This window comes from Pararge aegeria, chromosome 15, assembly GCF_905163445.1.
Source record: "Pararge aegeria chromosome 15, ilParAegt1.1, whole genome shotgun sequence".
In the NCBI taxonomy this organism is placed as follows: Eukaryota; Metazoa; Arthropoda; class Insecta; order Lepidoptera; family Nymphalidae; genus Pararge; species Pararge aegeria.
In genome coordinates, this window is record NC_053194.1 from 9,004,717 (window position 1) to 9,032,678 (window position 27,962).

Consider the following 27,962-nt stretch of genomic DNA (forward strand, 5'->3'; position numbering starts at 1 on the left):
CTATTGTAAACACAATACAAATTGAATATTTTAGGGTCACATTGGTATTACATTGTTTCGTCGCATATTTATTAATCGAATTATCAAAAATTTAAAACATTTATGCATATTGTGGCGATATGTAGATTTCTGCTTGTTAAATACATCGTAGGTAAATCAAAAACCTATTTCATCAATGCCTCTCATGTGGAATGTATGAAACTTCCATTTTAAGCAGAAAGTTAAGGAAGGACATTCGTTCCATTGCCATCATTCTTACATTTTGTTTTTTCTTGTAAAAAAATAAATAAATTGGTGACAAATTTTAGAAGAAACTATAATTTTGAGCAAAACATGATAATAAAATACACAAAAATTACATAAATAAATTAACTACAACATTTTGTACAACTTTAGAAAACGTAGATAGTTTTGAGTACTAGGACCTATTTATCTCTGTATATCCTTTATGTAACGATAAAAGGAAACTATGGGAACGAACATCGAACATCTCAATAACGAAGTAAAGGAATTCAATGTAACTAATCTTTTTGGCCCTCCGCAAGCTTAGTACTTAGGCACTACTAAATTGCTTGCAAAATAAGACCAGGTAAAGAGAAATTTTAACCTTTTCTACAGATGAATATCGTAATAAATTGTTTGCTTTACCTAATAAGTTATTTAGTAGCTCGATGTTCCTTTTAAAACGTTGCATTTGTTTAATCCTCGCACGGGAAAATAATCAATATGTGATGTGTTCGTAGGTAAGAGTACGTAGACAGCATAAAGCTTAGTTGCATTCTGTAGGCAAAATACTAATTGTTTGAATGAAAATTTATGTATGAACGAAAACTTCACGGTTGGATACCTAAATGAGGTAATTGGGGTAAGAAAGATTGGTTATTGTTATACCTGTTGACAGATTCGCTTTTAAAGTACAGGATACTGATTTTCCATTATTGATAACGTACCCCTTTTGGTGCAATTTGTACACAATACTTGACAGTCCTTGTTTGATAATTTGTCTCATGAAAACTGTCATGTGTAATTACGATTTCAAAGTCAGTTGCTTATCTAGAAAGATATACATTGGCTACGGATATAACAGAAACAAGAAGAGATAATTATTGTAAATATACTGGGTGCCTAGTGTGATATTTAAAACTGGCAAACAGTATTTTCGCTAGATGACGCCCTTTCGATTCCATACAAATGGTAGTTAACTTGCATGCGACGGAGAAAGTAGACGTAGATCCCACACTAGACGAAATCTCACTCTCCCACTCAGATTTTATTTGCGTTCGAGAGATTTGTATCAGCCGTAGACCATTTAGACACGTTAGTCCATCAACCCTGGATTCAAATGTACTGGGGCATGGTCCAACAATCATGTATTCTCAGAACACAGTGCCCTCTAAATCCGAACAAGACTTGACGTTTCCGGGACGCGGTCTGTGCACGAAAATAATTCCCAGCTTTTAAGTATAGATTCTCGAATGGTATAAAGTTATATATATATTTATACAAAGGACAAATTAAGTAGGTACTTCTAAGCACATAATTGAACACAAACTATCTACTTGACTATTTTACTCTCGATGCAGCAAAATTATCGATCGACAAATACGAACCCTATAAAATAAAATGCACCTATTTTTAACTAGGAACTATATTATGTAGTGTAATGAATAATGATCTAATATCGCATGTAGGGTACATATAAATTCAATACTTAGTTTTTTAGGTATTTGCGATTATATGTTAGGCGCGTTATTATCGCAACGGGAAATTCGATGCTTTTTTTCCTGTATTGTTTGAAAATAAAACATTGAGATAAAACCGGATCATTTAGAAATGCTATATTTCAATAAATTATCCTTAAATGTCAATACGTTAATGGATGTAGTTAAATATAACATGTACCCCACTGGTGGGCAAACATCCACCACCCAGCAGGTATAGACACATCCGGGTTGGCGGGTTATACACAAAATAATAAATCCTCAAATGTTGCGATAGGCTATCTACTTATTAAGCACATGATAAAGGTATAAAAAACCAACAAGAAGTGTATTCCCGGAAATCGAACTTACCACTTTTTTGTAGAGTACACGCGCCTTAATCACTAGACCTTCGCGGCCATCACCATTGGCTCGTGTTAATCACAAAACTAATAAGTAAATATTTTTACAGTAAGTATGTCCTAGTTCTATCACAGTAAAATATTTAAAAACTCTTATAAATAGGTATCTAAGTCTAACACATAAAAACAGTTCATCTATTGTTTTTAGTAACAAAATTATAATTGAACTGAGTTTTACCTTATGATAATTGAATATAAGACTAAATATAACACATTATACCTAACTAACTATAAATAAAAAGAAACGGCGAGTTCTCAACGTACCGGGTGTTAAGTCTGAAAACACTTAGTCCATTTATTGTTTTTATATTATTTTGTCTTATAATGTAACCGCTGTCGTATACTTGTTAGCAGTTAGCTTGTTAGTAGTGTCGGATTAACTACTACTGATTGCAACCTAAGCAATCTAAGCCTAGCCTCCCTATCAACTAATAAACTGGTATCGGTCTTTAATTTTTATTTTGCCGTACCGTGATGAGACGAAAGAGATACGTGGAGCGTAAGTATGCCGTAAGTGTTATTTGGGCTATGATATCCCCATAACCTAAAACATAATTTTATTCATACATTTAAAAGTGTTTTTCAAAAACGGGGTTTCCAGCCTTGCATGTTATATGTTAGAAAAATATTTTCAGGGCTGTTTATGTCTTAAGCGATTGCCTAATTTACTTAGGGGATCATTCGGAACTGCTTTTTACTGTTAATTTAAAAATAATCGGAACATACGTAAGGATATAGGAAATCTCCTTATTTTATTTATTGCGGCATAAGTATTTGTTTTTTCTTTTATTTTTCAACATACTTTGAAGTAATCCTCAGAATTTTCACATTATAAGACTGATAAGAAACAATGGAGTAATTATACGCATTTCGCTATCGACATGTATCAGATCTAATACAGTTAGCTTGGTTGTAAGAGTTGCAAATTTTTGCATCTCTCTACTCCATTGCAGAAAACCAGGACTCCCGGCTCGGAGAGCTCACCGTAATTCTATAAACTTAAGTTATACTTAAAACAATTTCGTAAACGTTCATTGTCTAAAGCAAAAGTATGGCGTCCAATTTGCACACTGACGACCTGCGTAGGAAAATTCCTGCGATAGACGCGGCCTCTTTGTGCAAGTCAAAAGATTTTAGTGAACTTCACGTCTCCGGGACGTAAAGCTGCCACCGCGTACGCAGGTTGAACGCCATTACCCTGGCCTTCGCTCTACTGTGGTATTTTTCAAAGTGTAGCTATCGATTTTTAGTATAATGGAATGATCTAAATGATTCTAATGTAGCGTATCGCCAGCAATTTTTCTGAGATTCCTAAATTTATTGCTAAATTTTCACTTATCTACATAATAATTACTCAATGGGTAGATGTTTTAAGTTTGATTTTTAAAAGGATTCTGCACATAGTTAGCACAAGAAAAATCCTGCTAAGTAAACAATAAATAACAACATATTACAATCAAACAAATAGAATAATATGTTCATTCTTTGACCGGCTTATCCACATAATATCAACAATTCTGTCGGTATAGGTGCGGTCGGAACAGCCATCCATAAAAGTATATTTGAGTACTTAGTTCGAAAAACTGTTAGCAAATTCATTTCAGGTCCTACCACTTTAAGAGCGATTATACAATGTACCTACCAGTCAAATAGAAACATTAAAGAAAAACATTGTAAATATAGATATAGTAGTTCTATTTCACGACGACCTTCATTGTCCATGCATTTTAGGCACACAAATAATGCGTTGGGCTCAGGATCGTTTGGTTTAACGCCAGATGTAGTTAAGTTTACAGTTTTTTTTTAACAGTTTTCATTACTAAAAAACAGACTTCGTGAAAGAATGACTATATCTAGATAGTTCTCGAGAAGTACTTACTGCTGGCACAGATAAGATAATCAAATGCGGTCGGAACAGATTGACACTAAGACAGTAGATTTATATATTACGTTCAAAGTCTGAAGGTAGGCCATTCTTGACATTTACCGGAAATTATTATTGCGAGCAAGCTTTATTTGGTTCACAATGGACATTGCCATTTTTTTAACTATTTGTGCAAGGCCAATAAATTATACTTGGATCTTTCCTATGCCTTTGATTTCCGGGCGATGTTAAAACTGCCTATGCTACGAACTTAACTTGTAACATATATGCGTAAATAGGAAGACTGATCGAAATTATGGATAGGCCATGGATGGTCTCATTTTAAATCAGTCTTGTGAAATCAATTATGATCCCATATTTACTTAAGTACTTTTCATCGCGAGTCGCAAATGCCGCAAACAAATCCAATTTATATTCGATCCAAAATACACCTAGCCCAGGTTTTAAAAGAAATTTTGACTAGATCAATCTAACGTAGGTACGTAGTTATTCAATAAGTACAATGTAACAAATTTTTAAAATCTTAGTGTCTACCCATCCATAGAATAAGTATTTAAATTATTAGATACATTTATATCTTTACCAAACTAATTTAAATATAACAACAACAAAAAAGCCTTTGAATTTAAGACTTATTAACTTGATTTAATTAATAAATACTTAATAAAATATTTCTAAACAAGACTGCAATAATTATAGTGAATCAACACATTCCTCTCCAGAGAGCTCGCAGATAAACTGTCTGTTCAAGCATAGTGAGAATATAACTAAACTTAATCTGATTTAATATTCACTACATCACTAAACCATTTTCTTTTAATATTCTCTGCGACCCTAGTGACGTGACAACGGCGTTATGTACGTTAATCTGTCATATCGGTATGGAACTGTAAAACCTTGACATTTGGAAGAACAGATTAAAGTTAACGCTGTTATTACGTTAGTTTACTAGTATTGAAAACGAACACTACGGCCACACCTTCGGCTTCACACGATAGAAAAGCGTTGACAATATTAGTTATCTAAGTTGGTAGTATGCATATATAAACGACGGTTGATCTTGAATCTATCGCACATCTAACGCACCTAGCCAAAGTAACCAACCTCAATAGTTATCTATATAATTTTCGTTATATTATAAATTGCTTTATTTTGTACAAAAATACAAATGTTTTATGGGACATGATTTTTCGTTTCTTAATTAAAAAGACGTTAGCCTTCTGACGCACGGGCGTTTTTTTTCAAAATCGCACGAGGAAAAACGTTTTAATTGAGCAAGTGGGTAACGTTAAAAATCACTGATAAATAACATAAATAACGTACATAACGTAATGTAATCAAACTCATGTGCCCGTAGTGATGACTTTTTTTCGGGAATTCGTAGTTTTCTTTTCTTAATTTAGTTACCCACCTTTATAAACACGACAGTGTATTTTTTCTAACGTGGTGTCGAAATTTGCGCGTAAAATCGAATAAGCTTTGCGGAATTCATAAATGTAGTTAGGGCCTAACTTATAAACTTGCCAAACTTCAAAAAAGTATGTTCTTCACGACAGACAGTTAAACTGTGACAAAACACTGCAAAGTATTCCGACGTTGTGCCATGTTCATTTGAAAGGCTCTCAGCAACGATTTTGTAAAACCCCGTGCGTTTGAGGGCTGGTAAAAGTTGATCTAAATGATAAAATGTATTGTCCACCTTCGTTATGTTTTGAGGTATTCTAGGTTTAGGCTCGCGTGTGTTGTTTGCAGCAGTGCGAAGGTCCTAGACGTCGCTGTAAGGCTTTGGGCGTTATCTACGCCTCGCGCTGCCGGCACGCCACCGCCGCTACCAGCGCCGCGCCGCGACCGCTGCCGTCCTCCGAAAGCATGAGATCAAACTGAAACAAAAACAATATTCGATATTTACTAGCTCAAACGATCTTAGCTGAATATAAATCGCACAATCGTGATTTCAGGGCTGGCTAACTCTCGCACGTGCGATTGAAAATTCGCGCGCTAGTAAAATTCGTGGTTTGATTTAGTTGTGCATTTTATGACCTGAACTCCACAGGCTAAATAAACAATACCAGAAAGCTCTCGGCTTGTAGTTGTTTACCCTAAAACTAACAACTTTAATTCTTCGATTTTTTTTAACTTGATAATTTGTGAAATATTTAACATACTGTACACAACAGCTACTCTGCTTGTGTGTACAGAGTAATAACGTACTGTAACTAGTCTGTAACGTATGCATCGGTAACAGCGCGCGAACCACAACTCTATCATGCGGACACTGACCCGCGTTAAAGTTAACTATTGATTTGCATTGCGTCGAAAGAGCGCCGTCTCTGGTCCCTAGATGGCGCTCAGCGACGCCATACTAATCATAGTCTTCAACTTTTACGCGATCGAATAGATAAAAAATCTTGTATTCAGCACACAGACTACGCGACGTTGTCGAATCACATGTATTTGGTTTCACAGTGTAATGTCACTTTAAAGAAATAACATTATTTGTTTTTTTTTCTATACTAGCTGTCCCGGCAAACTTCGCACCGCGCATCACTTTTTTTTTTGATGAATGTTATATTTTAATAATTATTACCCTATTCCGGTCTAAGAGAAATCCAAAAACATCAAATATCATAAATATTGGTCCAGCCGTTCTTGAGTTATAAATGGTGTTATATAGTACGAGATCCCGCTGCAAAATCACTACGTTCATTAAGTAGTGAGTCAAACAATCATTTTTACATACTTTTATGAATAGGAGAATACACTGAAAACACCGCAGCCAGTCAAAAGTGGCCGCAAGTAATTTTATTTAAATTAATGTTAATTAATATTAAAAAAAAATTTCGTTCACCTCTCTTTGAAATAAAATATCATCCACATCATAACAATGCATGTAAAGAATTCTAAAATCCATAGGTGCCATTGCACACTCAGCCGCAACTACCTCGCAGCCAGGTGTAAGCAGGTAATATTTTGATATATTTATACGTTTATGACTTACACGGATGTTCTTTATATCAAATTAAAGCTAACTTTTTTTTCTAATATTATGATATATTGCCTGGCATTCGCCATCCTCATCTAACAAGTTGCGTTGCGCGCTAACTCTCTCTCATTTTATCTCGGATATGTCGCGTTTTTAACAGATAGCACTCCTAATTTGCGGCTATTTTATCACAGGCAGAAATCTTATCTTAGACTATATATACAGATGAAATAAATTAATACCGAATTTTTAAAAGTAAAACAAAAGTGGTTTATTCTAATCATTAGCTGTCTGGTATTAATTATATAACCCTGCCAAAATATCGAGATAATTTATTTGCAGTGCGTGCGAAATTCAATATATCGCGAGAATCGTGCGGACGTTTACCACAGTGCGGGTCAGCTCTTTATGTTACAATTAGGTAATTTCTGTTTGAAGTTGTTTATCAGAGGTCCCAAAGATTTCCTTCAGCGTACCTAATAGGTAATAGAAGTTTTCGCTAGATCATCACCTCCAAAAATTTTTTTGACAGCTGGTATAGCGCTACCCACTAGAGGTCGAAATAATAAGTGTACAAAGATCGTAATGTAATTAAAATATTTATTAAAAAAATGATCCCGGATCTATTAAATATAGTCATTATAATAAATTGAGCGATACTACACCCAGTTTATGTTATCGAAACTTAGGACTTTAACACCTACGTCATAGTGGGTGTGTTTTGTTCAAATAAAGATAAATAGGTACCTACTTAAACGTTGTCCGGGTTATATTGTTTGTGTAATAATAAAACTTGAAAACAATTTAGCTGCGTACAAAATTATAAAATGTATACATTTGATTACGTAGAACATTACAATGAACATTGACCTCACGAATACAGGGTTTCCATTTCATTTTTATATTAAGAACTCGTATGATATTTCTAATATACATTTTCAATCGTGCTGTGTGGTGAGAATATAGAGGCAATAAGGCGTCTTTAACAGAAAATAGGCACTAGCGTCCTCTGTACTACTACGGCCATCTACTGCAATGACCAACTTGTCTGCCCAGCGTGGTATTTCAGTACGGGAAAACCTCTTGTTAATAGAGGCCTTTAGTCCAGCAGTGCACTGTTTAAGACTGATGATAATTTCTATTACGTATACAGGAATCAGTAAGACACCTTAGAAAGCTCAGATTCACTTAGTGAAAAAATGCTTTAAACTATACAACGTGGAACGGAATTACAAAATACTGTTGAAGGTTGCAGAAGTATATTTCATAATCACCTTTTAAAAAATATTGAATCAAAAGTAGCATATTTATTTTTCCATTGAAACAAATTCGAAACATTAATAAGTGTTTAGTTATGACAGCCCTATTGAAGATAAAAGACCGACACGTGCAAAGTACCTACGGGTACCTAATAAAATGATCGGAGTTACTTCATTTTACTTTTACGTGTGATGTAAGGGCTGCATCTGATTTCTTTCAGTTAAAACTATGACAATGGTTTACTAAACTATTATCCTCCTCTAATGCCTCTGAAATTTTGTTTCAGTGGTAATTTACACAATATCTCTGCGTCATGAAATTAAAACCAGAGTTATCAGCATTGCTGATAACCAGTTGCGAAGCTAACATGACAATAAGCGATGCGCATAACTCGTAGGACCTGGTGGGATCTATGGAGCGTGGAAACCCAAGGTGTTGTCTCAGAAAACGAAGAATCGGTTTAACTGTCCACTGGTGGGCAGACGAAATTAAACGAGTCGTAGGAGAGCACCAGATAATGGAGTGCGAAAATTTCAAAAAGATACCTATGAAATAATGTATGTCCAGGACGGCGTTCGGCAGTCTGAAAGACGAATCAGGAGTTAGAAGCAACGTTCGATTTTAGTTCGCCAACAATAAGTAACTACTTAGCGCTGACTTAAGCACGCACGACATCTGTTTTTTAGACATTCCATATAAGTAGAGCTATAATGTTATTAATGAAAACTGTGAGTCGTATAAAAATTTATATGAATTGTTTGTTTATTCAACCACAGGCAAATTTTATATTTTCTCAGTGCCAAAATAGGATGGCTGCCGGTTGGTGAACCTACTAACGGAACGCAAAGGGGCTTGGCCGTCGCCTATCATTTATCAGCATACGTGTTTACTTCAATGAGATCATAACCTTAATTGAATATGAAATATTTTGATTATAACATAACAGATGATAAAGCATTCTAGACCTATCAAATTTTTACTTACTTTGAAGCGGTGATAGCATATTGATCAAGACTACAGCTTCACATTCGAGGGAACCGAGTACCCAGCGCGCTCCATTTTCTAGTTCGTAGTTACGAGTATGTTAGTTTTTTAAAATTAAGCAGGTCTTTTTTTTGAAGGAAAACGTGAGGATAACGTCTTGCCTAAAAGCTCTCTACAATGGTAATCTGAACTTGGATTGTGGAGACGCGTGCCGTGTAGTGGGCGGGCCGATAATGATCATTTTAGAAATGCTGTGAGGTGCATTACCCACAACTGCATGTCTTCATTACCTACCTACTTAGTTGGGTTTTATAAAATGTGTGTTGTACTGCAGTGGGTTCTAGATTGTTCTAGTACCGAAAACATATTTGTTTATGATGGTTTGTTATTGTTTTGCTAACGGGGAATATACCCACCTAATTATTTTTTTTCATGATGAATATCAAATAAAACATACCTACTTTTAATGTTGTAAGTATAATTTTGTCAGTTTTGTAAACAAATAACGTAAATTTAAAGATAAATGTGTTTTTATTTTATATCAGGGTAAATACCTACATATATTAAGTTTTATTCTACTTATACGAGCATAAATTAAACTAATATTATGTAAAGTGAATGACCTTACTTACGTTTATTAATTATTGTGAGTGGCAGTACCGAAACATATTGTTGTGAAAGTTTTTTTATAACGCTTTCAATCAAGGTTACTTATTACAAATTATATATGAATCACGTATACATACATTTAAGAAATATTACGTGCATCTTATTTGTAACTTATAACGCGAATTTTTAATATGTTCTGCGTATCTAAATGAATTTTAAATTGGGGCCGGTTTGGTCAATAGACACCACCATAACGGGTCTCAATTCTCAGGTTTGGACAAAATAAGACTACCATTGTCGTTCAGCTGACATCTTCAGGCAAGTCAACGGGCCTTGTCTATTTATAGCGTTTATAATAGGTAAAAGAAATAAAAAGAGAATGCACTTTTAAAATAAAATTTAACAAAAAATCTGAAAGTAAAAAATAAATATTTTTTACATTTATAAGCCGGAACGAATTGATATTATGCTCCTTTGTTCCCAAAGACGATTATAAAACCGAGAAACACTCAAGACATTTTCTCTAATGTGGATCATAATATCATTTGTTTTTAGTCAAATGAGCTATAATTAATAATAGATATAAGATAAGATCCTGTTTTTATTAAAGTATGTCTACCTTGACCTTTTGAGCTGTGACGAGTTTTAGAGAGCAACTTTTTAAATTTATACTACCTACCTAACTAGTAGTAACAAAAAAATTTAAAGCAAGCAAGAATTTATTAAAGGCCACCGGGAAATCGAATACATTGAAATCTCCTACGAGTTCATGTAGATAGCTCACAAGATACTATTTAAAGTACGAAACAAACTGCATGACAGGAAATGACCCTATAACAATGCATAATAACAGAGTAAATATATATGAACTCTAGAGGTCTCTTTGTATAAAAGTTTTAAGTTTTAATTGCGAAATTAATATCTCTAATACTAAGGGGCTTAGCCTAAGGGGCCACTGAGGGTTATGACCCCACATAACAATTTTGTTTCCTCCTACAGAATGGTAGGTACCTATGCATTTTTCTCTGTATAAATAAATAATAGTTTTGCACGACTCATGATGCGATGATGCGAAGCATCAGAGTGCTTTACGATCGAAATACGAAAAATTTTTTTCGCCTCATTTCGGCGGCTATTTTTATTATTATAGCCTTGTTAGTTCACGGAATCAAGATATTTTGCATACTATTGTCGAGATAATTTAATGGAGATTAATTCCATACTTTTAAAAAATTGATTTACTGCAATAGAATTGGAAAAAAACACCAAAATAGGTCAAAAAAATTTCCTGTCCGTCATGTGTGAAACCCGAAAACACTAACTTGTGAAAAAATCCATTATTTGAGTTTAAATTCGAATCGACGATTGTAGTTCACTGAATGCGAATGATTAATTAATTCAGTGTAGTTTAATTGCAATTAATAAAAAACGAAAACTGCAAGACTGTATATCTATATATATCCATGTAAAATTAACATGGATGGTGATATATCTATATCTATAGATATTATGTACATTTTATTTCACCAGGGGCGCTTGTGCAGTACCTTCCTAGTACAGCTGTATTTTCGGCAACTAATTTTGAACGACTTATGTTTTTTTTTTCAATATTTGATAATTAATCGAGCATTATGAGTCGTGCACTTTTGGATGAATTTTTTTTTTTAAACTAAAAAACACGCATTGTATAAAAAACCAAAATAATTTCTACGTGTTGGTTTTTACAAAACAATTTATAATAAATTCCTGCCTTATCAACTATAGAAAGAAATCATATAAATTAACGAAAATCCTATTTTTCAAATTGAAAATTCAATCAATCTTATCAAATTAGTGTATGGTTATCGTTCGAAATGAGATCGTTTGAAGAGAGTCAAAATCAGGGCCAAAAGAATCGGTTACAAACATACAAACAAACATACAGGTGAAGCTTAAGCGTGTAAAAAGGGCGGTGTTCACTCAAATGTTTCTAAGAAAGTCTATAATCTACACACGTAAGAAGGCACTTAAAAGATAAAGTAATCAAACATGATAATTATCTATTGTATAGGTGTAGTCTTTTAAAGTGATCTATCACCCTGTCTGCGTGAAAGTGTTAAATTACCTATTCATTTATCTTGTGCAAATAATTTACGTGGTCTGGCCGATATTTGCATAGCGGTCACTGATAAGTGACATACGTGCGCGTGTAGGTGTAGCGGAATTTGAAAAAGTTAGCAGAATATTTGGCACTGGCAGACAAATATATTGCTTCGTGAGTTCAAGAATGCACAAATGGGTAAATAGTTTTTGGGTACCGTAACAATAAAACTGCAGAGTACTTAAATTGTTTTGTTGTATAGTAGATAGTTTTACCTAAATCTATTACCTGAACTTTTTTTTTTGATCTTGTTACCAAATTATTTGCTTTTTTGGTTCGCTGAAGCTTCTATTGCAAAAGAAGAAATTAGGTACCTGAATGCCAGGGCGTACTAGCTGCGTAATCCTCTCGCACATAAGCGCGTGGAAGTGAGGGTGGAAGCGGTACACGGAGCCGTCGATGCCGACGGTGACGCGTGGTTCCGCCATTTTGTTGAGCAACGTGGCGATACCCGCTGACACCAGGTACGCCGCACGACGAGACACGCATTCGCAGACGTGGCGCACGCCCGCCATATCCGCTTCCGTGGCGTGCGAGAGACCTAGAATGCAGCATCGATATTTAAGAAAACGAACGGCTTATATGGTTTGAGACAAGAATTTGCGAAATTATATTAAAATATCCTAGGAGACGTAAGAGTTATTTTTTATTTTTAAGTGTGTTCACCTACATTGAAAATTGTAGAATAAATAAGAAATCAATACATTGAGATTCTGTCTGATGGGAGGCTCTGGCCATGGCTAGTTACCACCCTACTCACAAAGGCGTGCCGCTAAGCGATAGTGCCGCTAAGCTTTAGTGTTCCGGTGCGATGTTGCGTAGAAAACCGATCAGGGGTATGACAACCGTATTCCCTAACAGGTTAGCCCGCTACTATCTTGGACTGCATCATCACTTACAACTAGGTGGGATTGCAGTCAAGGGCTAACTTGTAGTGGAATAAAAAAAAACAGTATTAGCGGGAAAAATTACTAAACTGGCCCGCTCTGGTCACAATAGTCAAAGTAATACGGGTTCAAATCTCGTCGTTTGTAATTTTTATACTTTGTTAGTAGGTATTTTGAGAAATAATTATGTAAGTATTTTGATATTTTAAGATTTTGTACCAAATTCCTTTTTGCCTGTCTGCCTAGTCGGATCACACGATTCTATTTAGATCGTAGTCCATCTTTAAGTAATGTTAAAAAAAAATCATTGCATAACCGACATTTGGGTAACATCGACTACAAACATAGGTTAGTAAAAGTTACACAATACAAGTAGAACTTGATTTATTTCATCGTACATTTCAATGATTGATGAAAAGTTGTGATGCCATGATGTGTTACATAATGTATTGTATGTAAATCGTTTTGCTTATTATCGCTTGTGTCATTTACACTCGAAGGGTTCTTGATAACGTGATAATGATAGGTTAACCATTGGATTTCGATGTCTGGATATTTTACTACTACGGGAAATATAGGCAGTGTTACGTAAGCCATGCTTACGTAACACTGCCTATATTTTTCCGTCCCACGGGTAAGTTACTTTGCGGGAATAAAAACTTGAAATATCCTACGTCCATCTCGAGGATGCAAAATTTAGGTGACAAATGTCATCGAGATCGTCGAAGTGGTTGATCTGAAGGATAAGAAAAACAGGGCTACACTGTGTGATTTTTCTTGGAACGCCCAATTTTTCTTTACTAACGTAATAGGAACCATAGGAAATCCATTTCATTGTGGTCGCACTACGGCATTAAAACATGAAATGCAAGTTTTCATGAGTGTGTCCTCGCGGACTTACTAATTTGTCCAAGGAAAAAAACTTCGTGGTAGCTTAGAAAATAATATTTACACACAATATTACAATTTTTCATACGTAGGTGTACCTACTGTATAAATGTGCCGAGGATGGCCACGAAGGAGGTTAAACTGTGTTAGAATCCCATATAACGCGATCCCTCCCGAGGTCGGATATCTTTAAAGTAGATTTGCCCCCCCTAACAAACAAAAAAGGTGTAACGTCTCTTATCTACTTTACCTACATAACGTAAACTTACCGAGTTCTTCCAGAACTTCCATACAGCTCGTGTAGTCACCCGGTTTGTCTGACTCGATTTCGGATACGTATTTGGTGTAGAAGCTGCCCCTCTCGTAAAGCATATCTGAGCCGCGACCGCCGAACAGTAAGCCCATCCGCGTGAACTTCACGAGCGCTAAACGGACCAGCTCTCCCATATACATCCCGGATATCATTTTCTCTTGTCTGTAAAGATGAAAATATTTATTGAAAAAAAAATCAAATCTTTGGCAACCCTGCTAACAATGGCATAAAAGTTCATCTAAGAAAGTAAGTTAAGTTACAAAATGGTGGAAATGATAGCGCTCACTTGTGATGCAGTAGGTATAATCGGTTTCATGGTCAGAATAACAAGTTTCTGGGATTACAAGACCAAAGGGGGTTATAGGGTAGTGGGTTTCTGCTATGAAATGTACAGTATGTAAATAGAGTATCACATCCTGTCGTAATGTTTTCGCTCCATCAAAGAATCATAAATCTATTTATGGCGTCATTTTATATCTTATATAAGAATCGGACAACCGTTCCTATTGAAGGCCCGATATCCGTGGTTGGGGTAGTACTACGACCACGACCCCGTAGAAGTTAGGAAATTGGCGAAGGTTTCCGTGCTTCCTCACTTGTGTCACTTTTTTTACAGAGACCTCTTGCTGCCGAGCCATTTCAATGATATGCTTGGCAGCAAAGAAGGTCGTCTGAGGGCACCTCGTTTTGTCATACCATAATAGGCTTGATTATAGGATGCCCTGGAGTAGACAGAGGGCAGAAGACTGGTGCTCACCATCTTCACAGAAGAAGAAGGGTTAGTAGTAGGAGGCGATATGCTAGATTCGTGCTACCCCTGTAGAAATCATTCAACGCATACGTTCGCGATTCTTCAACGTTCCATCTGGGACGCAAGTGGCTTTGCTGGATTTAGATGGGTATTCATTCGGCTTCTGTGATGCATAACAACAAGGTGCCCGCCATGCCAAATTTTTGAGACTGATGCTGAGTATGTAGCATGTTCCTGTTACGTGAATTCAAAGAAATAACTACGTTACACCTAACTAAGTTTTAACTTACTAATTAGGTACGTTAACAATTTTATCTACAGTTTCGCCATAATTTACAGTACACAATACTGTTTAATTTAAAGTAAAGCGTGTTACAACATTCGATAACATATATGAATTTGCTTACCCCAATTTTGAAATAATTAGCATAAATAAGATTGATATAAAGCTTAGCCTCAAACTAATTATTATAACCTTAGGAAGGCGCCTAACTTAATTGTCTGCTACCAGAAGTGGTAACAGTTATTTCGAGGATCATGCTTTGGCATTTGAAAGGTGCTGTCAATTGAACTGTGATAAAACACTGCTAAACTAATCCGACGTTTTTACACCATTATTAATAAAGGTATTATTAAAATAATAAGTAATACCATTTAATTACCTAATAGCAGCGAAATAACCGGTTTGTCCCAATTAAGTATGTCAGTTATACTAAAATTATGACATAACTGGTCTTCTAGATATCGAAATAATTAAAAAAATAATGCCAATTTGTAAAAATAAGGCCAATTTGTTATTAAAAAGCATAAAGATTCTAATAATAAAAAAGTTTTTTGGTAAGCAGAAAATATATAGATACTGGATAGGACTTAACTTCTTAGATATAGTTATGATTCCAACTATACACCGATGTTTAGAAGTGATATATTTTTCCACCATTATAAAGCATCTCCTAGGGATCCTACAAAATATAACCATAATTTATTTTCTAAATACTTATGGCATGGTTTAGAGCTCATTTGCTACCGGCAAAAGTTTTCTCTTGGCAACATTTTCTTAAATTTATAGTGTACCGGAGGTTAGAAAAAATATTTTTTATGTGATTATCATATCATAATATGTGGTCGCAAATCGCTGAGAGGTGTGATGGGACGTTAGCCAGATGGCTTTAAACAAGGCACAAGGGTAGGGGTCTAACCTATTAGGGAGTATAGTAGTCATACCGGACATCGCAGCGAAAAACTAAATCGCTTAGCGACACGTCTTTGTCGGTAGGATGGTAACTAGCCGCGGCCAAAGCCTACCGCCACACAAGACCAGAGAAAATTCAGAAATTATAAATTCCCAAATTGCCCCTGCCATACGCTCACCGTTGCGCAAGGTCGTCGATATAAACCTATTGAAGTCGTTGTTTTCAGAAGACCTAAGACCAGTAGTGGACCTTCGGTTGTGTTAAGATTTCCATATCTCTAGGGAAGTAAAAACAGCGTGAACAGTCTTGTGTAAAAAAAAACATGTTTTAGACAAGAACTTGGCTGTTTCGCTGCCGTTTGCCTCGATGTTATGACGAGTGACGTTTATCGCAGTGCTGACTTCTGAGTGTTATTAAATAACGTTTGAACTTTGCATCCACAATTATATTTGTCAATCATGATTCACGATAAATTATAAGGTTATGTAATTTTTTTTATTAGATCTAGTCGACTATTTCATTTGTTTGTCGAATATAATTTTATGTATTGCCTAGTGGTTAGGACATCGGCTTCACTGTCGGGGGACAGAGTTCGAAACCCAGCACCCACGCACGTCACGCACCTCTAACTTTTCTGTTATTTGCGTTAATTCAATTAAAATATCACATATCGCTGAAAACATCTTGAGGAAACCTGTTTGCCTGAAAGTTCTCAATAATGTTCTCAAAGACATTTCCCACCAAACCGCACTTGGCCAGCGCGGTGCACTACGGCCTAAGAGCCTTCTCTCTGTGACAGACCCTTGTCCTGAAGTAGGCCGGTAATGAGTTGTTATTATGTTTTCCTTAGGGTCATTTCAGATCTATATCGATCCGCGTAAGAGTTCAACTCTTTCCAGTTTGTTTTTTTTCTACTAGACCTAATAATAAAGTAGGTTTGTAGGTTAGCACGCGCGCTTTCATTTATCGTCTAGACCTTTATCGATCTGTGCTGAGTTATTTTCAGTTTAGTTTTTACTTCCTACTTCTAATTTTTTCCCAAGTGGGTAGGGTAGTTATGTATGTACATAAATATACGTTCATAGGTATGAAAGAGGTTAGATATTAATGATCACGTGCTTTTATCTGTAAACAAAATTGAAAGCACTTCCCGATACTTAATTAAGTGGTTATATAATTACACATTTTGATATCAGATACTTATATATCTACTGGCTGTGTATATGTCGATCGCGGTCTTGACGGAATTGCAAAAATACAATAAACGAATATAATTGCGGTTAAGTGATATCTACATTAGCCTAAAATTAATTCCTTTCTGGGCAACAGACTTCTCTCTCATAAGAAAGAGGATATAGAGCTTAAGCCCACGGAGCTGCTCAAAACAGGATTAGCGGATTTAATGAAAAACTATAACTCATGTAGTCAAAGATTATTATCAAGTGTTGGTGATAATGACCATTACGAGCTATTAATAGTAAAAGTAAAATCAGGAAGTAATCTAAAGGCCATTTGGTGGTTCCGTCTTTAACGAGGAATTTAGATTGTAGGTGCCCATTAAAATATAGTTCATTAATAAGTTAGTAATTAATAACTAATATTATAAATGCGAAAGTTAGTTTGTTTATTTGTTGATTTTTGGAGTTACTTGGAAGGACAGAGCGTAAAAGGCTTTTAAGTAAAAAAAAAACCCTAATAAACGCGGATGTCTTAAGAAGGTTAGCAACTTATAATTGTAAATCAATCGGAAACTTTAAAGTTGTCAGTTAGTAGGTTTTTTTAATTTATTGGTGGTGGCAATCTGATTTGGCAAGTGATGAAGTCCAAGATGTTAGCGGGCTTGTTGGGAACGTGAGCACAGAATGTTGCAGTTATACCTAATTGGTTTAAGCACCACTTCGTATCGTAACGCTTAATTGCTTGGCGGCACGTCCTTGTTGGTAGGGTAGTAAATAGCGACGGCCGAAGCCCCCATCCAGACAAAAGGTATGCACGAGTCTCCTCCCTCAATGAGAAAGGGTTCAGGGCATAGCCCACCACGCTGGCCCAGTGAGGAGTAGACTTCACACACCTTTGAGAACATTATGGAGGACTCTCGGGTATGCAGGTTTCCTCACGATGTTTTCTTTCACCGTTGAAGCAAGTGATATTTTAATTGCAGGTGCGTGCTGAGATTCGAAACCCAAGTGAAGTCGGAGTCCTACCCACTGGACTTACACCACTTCATCTACCTACCTAGCTTAATCTTTTGAACCGGCAGGGTGATTACGTATCTCGCGACAGCAATGCGATGGGCGTAAATCTTGCAATCACTGCTGTCAAACGTCACTTTTCCATACAATACATAAACAAAAGTGACGTTTGACAGAAGTGATTGCAAGATTTACGACCGTCGCATTGCTTTCGCGAGATACGTAATCGCCCTGCGGGAGGACAAAATACAAATGTTTTTTAATTAGTTCAGTATAAAAGCAATTACGTTTGACAGTATGTTCCTAAGGTCATCAAACTGATCATTTTATTAGTGTAGGTACCTATCCTGTGATTCACTGTTACAAAGTTCTTGTTAGTCATACCTACCTGAGTACTCCTCACATACTTACCTACCTATCGAAATCACAAAGGTGATGTGCTGCGCGAACTAATAAAAATATTGGATAACAGAGCTTTGCTCGGTATTTTTTTTTTTTATAAATTGTGTGTTTTTTGGAAAATATATTTAAGTACGAATGACATACCTACTAATAAAATGATGAAATATGAATAATATTTTTCCTAAACCCCCTGTATACTGAAGGAGAATGCCGGATGTAGTATGGGATTTGGTTTCACATAGTACTTATAAGGTGCCTTCTTGGAATTTATCTCATTTTAAGGGTTTAATAATAACAATACATTAACAAAAACATCAAAACTCTAGTTCGCCAATACGGTTATCTTTGACACATGCGATTATTGTATCTACCTATTTATGGTACTGTTCACAATATATTAGAACCACTAATCTATTTCATTCAAAGATTTTTAACCGTCGAAGTTAGGCCTGGAATTTGAGAGGTTTTTTTTAAAAATAAAAACTTAATTTTTGATACCAATTTGATTGAGGCACCAAACGAAACCACATTCCGGCATTCTCCTTTCATGAAAATCGTTTATATTTATGGATAAAACACGAGTAAAATGACATTTTCTAAAAATGAATCCTAGCTAGATCGATTTATCGCCCCTGAAAACCCCTGTATACTAAATTTCATGAAAACCGTTGGAGCCGATTCCGAGATTCCAATTATATACGAGTATATACAAGAATTGCTCGTTTAAAGATATAAGATAAGATATTCCGAATTACGAATATTCTTTCAAAATTTTTTTTTTTTTTTTTTTTTTTTTTTTTTTTTTTTCTTTCAAAATATCCTAACTTTATTGACATAAGATTAATGAGAACTTAAGGTTTTGATTGATTATAAAACAAATAGGAGGTAACAAAATAAAGTTAGTCGCGTAACATAAAAAGTGCATTCCATACCAGGGCTGGATTACCCATAGACAATGTAAAAAACTACCTTTTTTTAAAAGATAATTATTAAATAATCAGATATTGGGTTTGTAACAGACTTACAATAATATTGCAAATTATTTTTCATTTCATTCACAAACATAATTCACCAGTGGATAATCTGGACACGATCTCTTAAGGAAATATCCTTAAGAGATCGTGAATTATATTGTTTAATTTTCCTGTAAAAAAAAACAGTAGGTACCTACCGCCTACTACTTAGCCTGAAGTTAGGAAATCCTGTTATTATAAGTACCATGTGTGATGTGATACTAACTGATAAAACCGACCAACCTACGTTGGATCACCGTGGTGGGTCTATGCTTTAAAAGCGTTTTTTCTATATGAGACAAGACAGCACAACATTGGTACGCTAAACAACGGATGATGATGGAGTAATGCACGTTTTCACTCTAGGAATCTTCTTAATTAAATCAAAAAAATATGATAAGAAAGACAAGAAAGACTAAGACAAGAAAGGTTATATGAGTTGCCTAGTGAAAATCGATTGGTGAATGGTAACTGCTTGGATAGGAATCTTCTTTGATTAGGCGTTACTTACTTAGGCATTGTCTTATCTGTCGTTAGTGAAAACAAGTATAAGATACGTAAAGAATTTGTGACTTACATCTGTTTGCCGGGATTGATGGAATTGTTATCGACGTCCCTGTCAAACTCTGTCCTTATGAAGTCCAAGGTGCCGTCGTCACCGAAGGCGCCCCATTCCGTGTTAATCAGTAATTCCGACTTGCCGGGCTCGCCATCGAACAACTCGCAGTTTTCAGTCTTTTCCACGTAGCAAGCATTGCTGCCCGTACCTGTATTGTCATACTATGTTAACGAATGTGTAGGTATTTACAACAAAGTGCCTTTTTTATAGTTATAATTGTTACAGGCCAACAATTCGCAGGGCGTGCAAGGAACAGTGTCCTAAAAAAGCCGCCCTGTCTACATAAACTTGAGGCACAGGTGTTAAGCCCCATATGCCTGTAATAATTACACTGCAGCTTGGCGGCATAAATAAGCATGGTGGTACTTCGCTGGACGAGGTTTGTCACAAAAAGCTCAACTACTTCTACTAAAACAGTACAGCTGTTAGCTAAAATAATAATAAAATTTATTAATATACAGAATGCCGGACATTAGGATATTTTGATAATTTAAACGATAGGGCCCGGCGCGGCCCAACTGTGCTGGCCGGCAAGACGCGGCGCCGAGAACTGGTTTTTCTTCGACTTAGACGTTGCTTAGCAGGAAGTGTAGGTGACAACAGCAAGTTAAGTGATAAAAAAGCTTTACATTTGACACCAGATAAGTATGTTATATAACAAATCACTTTATACCTTAAGTATAGAAGGACAAATAAAAATTTCATAACAGTTTGCAGTGATGAATCGGTCTTGTCATCATATTTTGTATATATGACAAGTCATCAATTGCACAAAAACTAAAATTGCCAGACACCATGACTTATGAAGACAGAAGGTGAGTGCTATAACTACGCTTTTATAATGGCGCTGTCTATTGTTTAATTCATTGGTTTAATATTATAATATATTGTCAGCACACTGAAGCACTTCAGGTCTTTGCGTAAGTAAAACACACATCTCGTATATATATATACCTAATCTCATACATAAGTGTGTATTGCTAATACATTACAATGTGCTAAGCAGGAAAATATAAGTACATACTTAAATGAATGTCATTAACATGTTTTTCTAAAACAAGATTGTCATTTACTAGTCTGATACAGACAGTTTAATTAAAACTAAGCGCGTATTTACTTAACTTACTGATGTAAAATAAGAACAACAACAGGCAGTGGGATATATAGATATGATTAGCCAAAAAAATTATCTATTATGAGTTATGACGTAGGAATATTGTTATCAATAAGGTTTTTAGTTTTTACGCAGTGCACGCTGATTAGATAAAACGACTGTCTCGTTAATTTATTTGTTTCAAATAAGCTGTATTGTTAGTCACGCCTTTTTTTCGAGGGATTTTTTTCTCGTTTGAACGTCTCTCCTATTATTATCTATTCTGTGGTTTGATTTCGTTCCCACTAAATAGGTGGCGATAAACTAGAAAGGGTATGGCAGATTAAACACTGGCATACTCGCCTTCATACCGTAACGCTAAATAGTTAAGTCGGTCGGGTTTAGGAGAACGGGTGTGGATAAAGCGTCCAACCAGACCTAATTCCCCACCAAAAACCAAACCCGGGATCATTCAATTATAGAGCTGAAACTATAGATAACACATGACAAAATGCAAAAGAGCAATTGTCAAAGGCGTCCCTTAAAAGATAAAAAAACAACCTAGATGATTTCTCGCAAGACCCACGCTAGCATGGACAAGAGACTTTTCTCCACAATAAAATTTCATCATCTCCCCGCTTTATCTACTCTCCGAGCATTGGTGCACACGTGGTAATAATATCCAAATAGTATATGTGTATAAAAGGGTGCAAACTTCTCGTGTTTCCTGGTGCCGTGCTTTGGCAGGTGAATAAATTAATTGTATCCTTTCTCAGGGGATATATTCGTGAGATAAAATTTTTGTCTACTGCCCATGTTAGCACTTGTTGATGCATAAAAGGGATGGACAAGAAAGTTAAGATTAAACATCGACATTCCATATCTAATCAACATGCTTAATAGAATTGGTATAAATAATAGATAGTGTTTATTGAGATAGTGTTAAATTGTTAATACCATGACTCAGGAGATTCACAAAAGCAAGCACACAAGCATACCGCCCGTAAACAAGGTAAACCTACCAACGATGAGTCCTATTTTGCAGTTGTGGTTTTTCCACGCGCAAGACATCAATGTACCCGTTGTGTCATTCAGAATAGCGCAAATATCAATCTGTACGTCCTACAAAAATGGAGAAAACATGCTTTTAGAATAGATATTAGTCGACACTCCACTCACGCCTTAATTAACGGCGATCCGTTGATGATGATTTATTATAGAGGCTTTCGTTTTAATTATGGAAACCCAGTCGAGAGAAATGCATGTTGCTGGTAGGTGTGTTTACTATAACTACACTGTGTGTGTATTTTAGTTTATCTGATGATTAAATAATAATTTGCTTGACAAAAAATTTACTGCGTTATTAGCTAAGTGCATCGATATTGGTAATGCATCAATAATATCCGAATGTTAGTCGCATGCCTTGAGAACTTTAAAGAATACCTGTAAATAATAAATAGCGTATCAGGTAACTACGCTATACCTAAGGACTCCAGAATGTTTTGGAGAAATAATAAAAGAAGCCAATTATGCGATTGGAAATTTTGAATACGGATAGCCAAAAACTATCATGCAGTTATGTCCTACATACAGGGCTTGAAAAAGGTTTCAAACTGTGCGGTTTTTGTTTAGGTTTAATAATAATTAACTGTTTTGTAAACCATATAATATCAAAACGCTTATATGTTTATACGCGATCGATGTCGCTTAGGAATGCACCTGCGTGCCCAGACAACTGCTCGCCGCGTTCCGAATGGAGATCGAATACGAGCGGTCAATCAACCCAGTCGACCCTCCAAAATGAAATCGATCATTTTAATGGATTTTATTCCCTAATACCGTTCTAAAATATTACTCAGTGTAAGTTACTGTTTTAAAAACGAAACCACTAATAGTAGATAATAATTTGGTCCAGTTTTCAGGCCCTGTATGCAGATGTTGATAAAATGATAATAATAAGTAATATGATTTAAATTTTAGAATAATGCGAGACCCTCCGTTGCCTATACCTCCCTAGGTACCAAATAAAAAATGCATGCCAAATGTTTTCGAAATAGGTAAAATTATAAAATGAATAACTCAATATCGACCCACCAACCCATAGGAGGTAGTAGAAGTGAAAATGTTATAGATGTATCTACATGCGTCACATAATTTAATTGTTCCATTGAATTCCAATAGAGTGTTAAAAGAAAATGCAATTGATTGGTCACTTGAGCCGAGATTCCATTATAAGAAAGCCTCTATTCAGCTCTCGGTGGCTTTGAAGCATGCCTTATTTCTAGAGAGAGCTGGCATCATCAACAACTCACCGATAATAATTCCTATCCGGCAATGGGGATTCTTATGCGCACAAGACAAAAGGGTGCCGGTCGCATCGTTTAATATGCCCATTACAGATAAAGCAAGATCCTGGAAAATTTTGCTGTAGTTAATTTGGAATAATTGGTAGTTTGGAAAAGGCAAAGGTAAAATAACTTATAAAATCGCCAAATGCGAGCATTTATCTTACTTATATGGACCTTTCTAGTACCAAATTGAACTTGCGAAAGGTTATTCCTTAGAATTAAAGTTACTTATCGTAATGAAGGTATGAAGACATTTTGTTTTATTGAACTACTTACTTAGGTACTAACAATAATAATTGTTTTATCTAGCAGATAATGATAATTTAATATTCTCGGAAATCTTTCGCTTTTAATATAGTTAAAATTTTTAAAGATTTTAAGCTAAGATTTTCGTGGTTAATCAACATTTCTTGACTATATTTCAACGGGTACATACCACGATAATATTTTGGATTTGTCGATATTTCGACCCAGTTGCATGGATCGTTATCATGACGGGACCCGTCACATCCAAAATATTATGGTGGTATGTACCCGTTGAACTATAGTTATGAAGTGCACAGTTTTATACTACATTAAATAAACTGTTGAAAATAAGTACTTAAGTCGGTAGAATAACTTACCCCACGTCTAGCAATGGCATCCTTGAGTCCCTGCACGACATCTTCGCCGACGACCCCTGAACAAGAGAACCCCTTTGTCCAACGTTGCAGGATCCCTTTAGTTAGCCCCAGTTGTTTAAGCGGGAAACTGAACGTGAAACCGAGGGCCAGACGCTCTTCGTACACGTCATGTTCCTAAAAATTAAAAACGACTAAGTTCTATGCTACCTCGTCCTACGAACCTACTTAGATACCTACGCAACTAATCTACGTATAAAATTCTTTTTTTTTTTTTTTAATGTAAGTCTCATGATTGAAAGTTCTTATTTAGGACAGTTTGACTATTAGGCCGTAGGTAGGTACTCAAAAGTAACGTTAGCAAAAAATTAAGATGTATTTAAATAAAAATATTAAATGTGGGTTTATTTTTTCTGCCAAACCTCTAACAGGATAGACCACTTAGTACCATCAGGTGAGATTGCATCTTTTACTAAAAACTCACAATTATGTTTAAGATTTGAAAAGTATAACAAAGTAAAAGGATAACCTAAGTAAGTGTTTCGAAATAAGGTTAGCGATGAAAACGATATTTTACAATGTATATTTTTTTTTCTTTCATAAAAGTTTTCGACTCAAGTTTTCAGTTTAAAAGTTCTAGACAATGGTTTTTTAGATTTTTAAAGATATTTACCTTCATAAAATTAGCTAAGCACTCAGCAATGTGATCGAATAGAGCTATACCTGTACCTGTCATGATGTGATTCGGTATAGCATAAATTTTTGATTGCATGTCAAAGTGATTTTCACCTAGATTTATAATTAGTACTCTAAAGTTTGTTCCACCTAAATCTAAAGCCAAGAACTTGCCACGTTCTGCAACAATAACAAATATTTACTCAGTTAAAATAATACAGATAGATAAAAACGATTTAAATAACAATCAATAAACAACGTTTATTACCTTTTCCATTGGGTAAATCTTGTATGTATGTGATCCAGCACTTGACAATGGAATTAGCGTGAGAGTCCTTCCCAAGACCCTTGACAAGGTCATTGTGAAGTCTGCTCATTATCTCCCTGCATTGCTTTTCTGATAGATGTAGAACTTCGCATTCTTCGCGTATCTAAAAATTGAAGCATTTACAAATTGGTGTGTACACAATAATTCTAACCTAATATTAAGTATCTGTTAAACTGCAAATTAAGAAAAATGGGAATTGGAATTAAAAAGCCATAGTCTTGCATAATTTTGACCCTCGTACGCATTATTCTTTAAGTTTCACGCGAAGCTGGTGTTCTGCTGTTCACAAATCTCTGAACGAAACTAAATTGATAGGCCCAACAATTCTATCCTTTGCACAATGTTCCCTGTGTAAAAGTATAGCAGAATTAGAGACATCTCCGTTAAGTTAACTTTAAAGATTTGTGTACAACCATTGAACGAAATTAGTATTCATCCAATCCCTATCCCTATCCCTATCCCTACTAATATTATAAATGTGAATGTAAGTTTGTTTGTTACGCTTTTACGCAAAAACTACTTAACCGATCCTTATGAAACTTTGTACACATATTCTTCGAAGTTTTAGAAGTAATATAGGATTCTTTTTATCCGACATTAAGCTCCGTTCCTTTGGGAGAGGGGATGTAAGTGTTTGACGATTTTATACCATAACTCCGACAAATTATAACAGTTTTATATAATTATTTTTGTACTATAGAGGCTATAATATGTATTTAATTTTGCCCAAACTTTGTATAGATCTGATAAATGTGGTTAGAGATAGAGGACAGAACTCCTCAGCGGACAGCAGCAAACCCCTCATTTAAGGCTTAGCGATACTGAATACTTTATTTTAATTTACAACTACAACTACATTAAATGCCACATCAAAAGACAAAATCAAAGGCAGACGAAGTCGCGGGCAACAGCTTGTAGTTTATAAAAAAATAAGGTTTCAAATGGGATACCTAATCCAAATTTGGGTAATTTTTATCCCGAGCAAATGTATAAACCTTGAATGATGTCCGTTGCATGCAAACTTGGCACAAATTATTTAATTTAAAAGGTAATTATGCCTTTCGAAATATTTGAGTAATATAAGGTACTTTTAAAACACACTACCTACTAGGTATAAAGTTATGTAATTATTTATAGTGAAAACTTTTAAAACCACGTATGTAAGTAATCTCTTTTATCCGTTCTATAAATGAGAATGTGTTTATGTATGTTTGTTTATTCTTACAGTTCAAGCGTTAATTTCTAACCGATCTTTAGAAATTTAGCGATAACAAAATATTTTATTCTCGCAGGAAAACAGAAATTCTACACGACGAGGTCACGGGCAGCATCATTTCTTTAAAGTGTTTATATTCAAAACATTTAAAAGCAAAGATAAATAAAACTGCGGCCAGAATCATATTATTTCTATTTTCCTTATAAATCACAAAGTGAACAAATTTATCGCCTGCAAAATTGTACATGAAATAATGATCCAGAAATTAATGCAATTTCTTTGCATACAATACAACTGGTAAGGTAATGGCAGTAACTAATCGTTCATTTTATCGCCAACGAGTTTCACAAGGTCAAAGCGGTCATTACAACACTACTGTCGCTTATGGTAGCTTTCCAATAAAACTCAACCCGGCTTAAACCAATAGCCGCTAGATCTATTTTTATTTAAATTTTAGAAATAGGAACCATACTAAAGACACTTACCCGCGGTAATTGATTAATTGCCATGCCCATTTTGAAATTTATGTGAACTGATTTTTTGTACTGAATAAAACACAGCGCAAGTTACGTCTACTATACGACTAGCTAAGCGAGCAAAGAAATATGGAATACGTTAAACGACTCCGTCGCTAAAGCTGTGACCGTCGATTGTGCTTGTTGCTTACAGACTGACGCGTTCTTTTTCATTCATGGTAATAAACTGTTGTTATCTCGCTCATGTGCGCAAATATTCTACGTGTCGGAATAGTACGGCATTATGTTGTGCAATGCAATGCAAAAAAAAAAGTAAAATAACCCATTGCATGTATTTGTTTATTGTTTTCATCCAAGGTGCATGCCAAAACACATAAAGATTTATAATTTGCTTCATAAATACATTTTCTAAGTTCGTAATGCTATCCAACGCTTATCATATATTATCCTGAGGCGCGCCTCTTGTTGTATGATTGTGATTGGACGTCGCGTGGGCTCGCTCATGACGTCATAAAAATTCCCCGAGTCGACGTCTTTCTATATTTACAATGCAATAGTATGGGTGGCACTGGTGGTTGAGCAACGGTGTGTGTGTATGCATACTACAGAGTAGCGGCATACGATTACATTTTTTAGGGAACTACTTATTCCACTAACCATTTGTGAATCTAATAATTAAATGGCACATTATGTTAATTTTAAAGTAATATGAGAACTGTGATACGAACATAAAGTATACGAGTGTAATTAGAGAAGTAGGCTGGTATGTTTGTTCCGTATTTAATTTTTTTTTTTTGTGAACTCTACGTCAAACCCTGACCACTAATAACCTAAATAAGTACCTACGTAACTTTTAGTTAGTAAATAGGTTGATAGCCCTAAATGAAGACCGGTAATTAATAATGGTACCTAAGTAGGTATTTAGGTAACTATAAAGACAGGCGGTATGCCTATATGATTTACTT

At 35.3% G+C, this 27,962-nt stretch overlaps 1 protein-coding gene across 5 annotated transcripts in view; it reads right to left on the bottom strand.

The window, feature by feature from the left end:
* Positions 1-182: 182 nt before the first annotated feature.
* The window catches only part of LOC120629794 (hexokinase type 2), a 45,242-nt gene continuing 17,462 nt past the window's right edge, over positions 183-27,962 (bottom strand). For 3 of the 5 annotated variants that reach the window (XM_039898839.1, XM_039898840.1, XM_039898841.1), the window contains exons 2-9: positions 25,246-25,408; positions 24,976-25,157; positions 24,306-24,479; positions 22,357-22,456; positions 20,200-20,389; positions 14,028-14,233; positions 12,298-12,524; positions 183-5,887 (exon numbers count right to left, since the gene is read on the bottom strand). In XM_039898839.1, coding sequence (XP_039754773.1) covers positions 5,804-5,887; positions 12,298-12,524; positions 14,028-14,233; positions 20,200-20,389; positions 22,357-22,456; positions 24,306-24,479; positions 24,976-25,157; positions 25,246-25,408 — 1,326 coding nt within the window. In that variant the 3' untranslated portion in view covers positions 183-5,803. Of the gene's footprint in view, positions 5,888-12,297; positions 12,525-14,027; positions 14,234-20,199; positions 20,390-22,356; positions 22,457-23,646; positions 23,747-24,305; positions 24,480-24,975; positions 25,158-25,245; positions 25,409-27,006; positions 27,217-27,962 lie in introns of those variants that run through there. The other 2 variants (XM_039898838.1, XM_039898837.1) reach the window with 2 other exon arrangements.